The sequence below is a fragment of the Arachis duranensis genome, chromosome 9 (genome assembly GCF_000817695.3).
Source record: "Arachis duranensis cultivar V14167 chromosome 9, aradu.V14167.gnm2.J7QH, whole genome shotgun sequence".
NCBI lineage: Eukaryota > Viridiplantae > Streptophyta > Magnoliopsida > Fabales > Fabaceae > Arachis > Arachis duranensis.
The window spans coordinates 2,522,786-2,527,266 of record NC_029780.3 but is presented as its reverse complement, the minus strand read 5'-3'; the positions used below and the strand labels follow the sequence as shown (position 1 = coordinate 2,527,266).

At 31.2% G+C, this 4,481-nt stretch overlaps 1 protein-coding gene across 2 annotated transcripts in view; it reads right to left on the bottom strand.

The window, feature by feature from the left end:
• Nucleotides 1-762: 762 nt before the first annotated feature.
• The window catches only part of LOC107464024 (F-box/kelch-repeat protein At3g23880), a 24,436-nt gene continuing 20,717 nt past the window's right edge, over nt 763-4,481 (bottom strand). For both annotated transcript variants that reach the window (XM_016082922.3, XM_021131172.2), the window contains exon 2: nt 763-2,491. In XM_016082922.3, the coding sequence (XP_015938408.1) occupies nt 1,155-2,462 (1,308 nt within the window). In that variant the 5' untranslated portion in view covers nt 2,463-2,491 and the 3' untranslated portion in view covers nt 763-1,154. The remainder of the gene's footprint in view (nt 2,492-4,481) is intronic.

Here is a 4,481-nt window from a genome sequence, read left to right as displayed (position 1 = left end):
ATAATGATTAATTTTAATAAATAAAAAAATATTTAGATATTTTGTATTTATATATTTTATATGTTTTATATTTAATTATTTAAAAATAAAAGATTCTATTACCATTTAAAGTATTGTGTATTAAAGTATTGTCATTTAAAATATTTATTTATGTACTAGAATATTCTGTATTTATTAGAGTCCGCTCTTCTTTCATATTAGCCTTTAATTTTCATTTAATCAAATTTAATGGTCTATATAAATATGACGGTGGCATATCTAATAAGCACATCATGATTGTGCTCGTTTTAGACATATCCATTAATTTGTATTTGTTATACAATACATTTAAAAGATTTATTAAAAAAATATTAATATAATAAATTAAAACAAATTAAAAAAGATATTGTATCAACATTTTTAGAAAAGCAGATTTCTAAAAAATAAATTATTGACCAATTTAATGTTAAAATTACGTTTTGTCTAAAGAAGATCGACAAATAGATCTTAACTAATTTGAATTTAGAGACAATTAAATCTCTATTCAATCTTAAACGTTATTTTATTTAAATAATAACAAACAAATAGATTCTAACTAATTTAAATTTAGAGATAATTAAACCTCGAGCTTAAGACTATTTTTGTTGTGAAATATCGCATCTTTCGACAAAGCAGTCGAAGAAAGAACCGAATTAGTAGTTCACCCGTACATGATTTTGTTTTCACCATCTTAGGAAGGCCAAAATTGGTATATACGATTATTATCGATTGAATCAGAAACAATTATAACGAATGGTTTTATTTGATAAACTAATCTCAATACAATTGACATATTCCCATGTTAAATATGGTGTTACATAGCACTTACACCTAAACTAGAAATTACACTCGCAGTTTTGTAAAATCATACTCGTATAAAACTTAAATTATTATATAACATTTCATGATAAATACATATTCTAACAAAAGCAAAAGACGATTGGTATTCATCTCTGTATGGTTCAGTTAGATTCATAAAGAACCTAATTAAAAAACATTAAATTGAAGACACAGTCTATAAATAAAATACCAAAAACAAGGCACCACACTAATGATAATAAAGTTATGGATTCAAGAGACTGTGTAGGATATTCTTAACCAAAAGGTAGCCAAAATGCAAACTATCCTTAAAGAGATTATAGGCTTGGCTTAAATAACCGCATTTCAGATGAGCAACTTGGAAGACCAAAGTGCGAGGGTGAAACTAAGCTTTCATGATAGATGTGAAAGATCCTTGAGCCTTCACCCCGAGACAAAGGACGGTGTTCAGTCATGCCATCACTGGAGCTGTCAATATTAGGAAACTCTATGCTGCCATCATTTAAGTTACATAAAACAAACTTGCCACTTGGAGATTTCGCCAGTAGAACATCATTTTTCAACATGTACATAGGCAGTAATACATAACATGAACCAGGATTAACGAGTAGCGGGTGGTGGGGGATTATTGCCAATTTAGTCCAAGAACGAGGAACTCCATAGTCCTTCATCAACCAGAGAGTCCAATGAGTTTTCTTAGTCTCATAACAAACAGCAAGACAACCCCTCAAGATACCCAATCGTGGAAACACAAACTCCTCATCATCTGAATCCCTACTGGGAGCGGAAAACTGACTATAAGTCTCTTTCACCAAGTCAACGGAAAGAACTGCCACAGAACTACTAAGACGGCTGCGAACAAGCCAATTAAGAGTGCCAGTGCCACTTACAAAAAGCCCTACCAAACCCACCACAGAATCCTTGCTATCGGAGTCATGTAGTCTATATGGGAAATCCTGAATTGTTCTCCATTTAGATTTTGGGCCGAATGTGAAAATTCTGGTGACAGATTCACCTGATTTCTTAATCACAATCCCGAAAAGCTTATACTTGTCGTTCACATGATCATAACCGAATCCACAATAGTGGAAGATACCACCAATTTCAAGCGGCGGAGATGTGAATCCGGTGCAAGGGTTCCACAGCAAGGCACGATCCTCAAGCTCTTCATCATGCAAGCACAGCAATCCATGACAAGAGCCAATGATGCTACGGTAGCATCGTCCCTCATAGGCAACTACTTTAGTGGGTTCATGGGGAGGGTTCTCGAACACAGATCGGACGGAGAAAGTTCCGATTGTGGGGTATGAGTCGCTTGAGCTATAATAGGCAATACGCGGATGGCTCAAGGCTGGATCCACCGCCATTGAACGTCGAAGGTGGTCCTTGGCAAATTGGGAACTGGAAATTAGGGTTCTCCATGAACTGCACAAGCTGTTCCTTAATCGAACAAGAGAACTTGCCGGAATCCTCAGCAGGATTTCCTCTATGAGCTCGTCCAGAAGGATAGGCGGTGGTTTTGTGCTGGTACAGCGGAGCAGTTCCGGCCACCCCTCGGTGGTTGTGACAACCCTCCCCTTCCTCGCAACAGTATCATCCTCATCAGGAATGGGACCCCTCTTCATACGTACGAGGAAAACAACGAAATCCTTCTCTACAACAAAACTCCACAATAGCGGTGGTTTTGTGGTGGTACAGCGGAGCAGTTCCGGCCACCCCTCGGGAATGGGAGCGCTCTTCATTCTCTACAACAAAGCAGAAATAAGAAATCAAAAACAATATAATTCTAACAAATCTACTCTCAAGATAAAACATACATTGAGATGAGACAGAGGAGGAGGAAGACGGCGGTCAGCTGGGAGATTCGGATGGAGACGACAAAGGATGAAGATGACGAGGGAAGGGGGAAGGGGGCACGGGGCTGCTGCAACTTCTTGGATGAAAATTTGGAGGTTCAGATCTATGAATCTATCCGATAACCAGTTATCGTGTTTCGTGTCTCTCGCTTCTCCATCTACTTTTCTCCTAAATCCTAATATATATAGGGTTTGTTTGGGTGATCTTTATCTTTTTTGAGTTATCTTTTTTTAAAAGATCTTATAAAAAAGTAAAAGTAATTTTATGTTTGAATATTAAAAGATTTTTTTATTTATTAATTATATTTGGGTATAACAATATAAAATTATTTTTTTGTTTATTTATTACATAAAAAATATTTTTTTTTTAAGAAAAAAAGATCTTTTAAAAAAAGATATAAATTACAGCTTCTCAAAAAAGATCTTTTTTTATTTTACTAATACTTTTACTTTTACTACTAAAAATTTGCCAAACACGTTAAAAAATTAAAAAAGATTTTTTTTCACTAAAAAAAATGATCTTTTTTTAACAAAATAATGGCACCCAAACATGCACTTAAACTGGATTTAACTTCAAAATCATTTTACTATTTATCTTTTTTCTTTCCAAAAAAGAATTTTAAACCATTTATTTTTTGTTTTGTTGTTAATTTATTTCTTACTTAATTATTTAATTTTCATAATATCTTATTACAAATTTATTCCATTATTCTATCTGATTTTATTATAGTCAAGCGGTTATCAAAGATTTTATCTTTGAATTAAATGTAGACAATATTAACTTGAAGAAATTGTTATGTATATAAAAAAATATTTTTTTAATAAAGAAAGATTTGTTTTTAATTTATTTAGTGTATTTATTAAATTTTAATAATAAAAATAAAAATATTAACAAAATAATTAAAATATATTTTTTAAATGACTATCCCATCATAGAAATTAAATCAAACGAATCAAAACAGAGGTTCCATGTAGTAGCATATAGTTGATGCTCCTCTCTCTTTCTTTGCCTTGTTTGATTTTTCTGGAAATTAAAAAAAAAAAAGTGTTGCTATTGTTATGGGTAAGGACTGAGGAGTGAATGATAAAAAAAGGTGAATATTAAGGTACTTTAACATTATATATCTAACTTACTAAAAAATATAAACAGATAATATTTAATAAATTTTAAATATTTTATTTTTTACTTTTAAAGATAAGTTAAACAAATTAGAGAACTCATAGTCATATGAGATTTAGCCAAGCCATTTTATCCCAAGCGACAACGGAGGGAAGGTGGATGTGCATGGACCCCTTTATTTTGTTTGTGCAGATATTGGGTTGGGCCCTTTTTCCAAATCTGGTGGTATATGTATATATATTTGTGTATACAGATGATGAAAGATGATTTCACTCCAAATAGTTATTCAAGTTTATATCTGGCAATTAAATACTTAATTCAAGATTTCGAACAAAATAATAAAATTAGCTAGGCCAATTTTCACAGTTTTATTTAAATATAGTTTTCAGCCATGAAATATTTTTTTATGTGCAACAAAATCATATACCATATAATAGTATATGGGTCATACATACTTTTTAAAACACATCTAATAATCATAATCTATCTATTATAAAATAAAAGAGATATAAAAATATCTTGGTGTCTGAATTATTTTTCGAAAATGTCTTTTATTGTATAAAATTTATGAGATAAAACATTTTGGCACTTTATTATGATGGTTAATTTTAAATTTATTATTATTATTATTATTATTATTATTATTATTATTATTATTATTATTATTA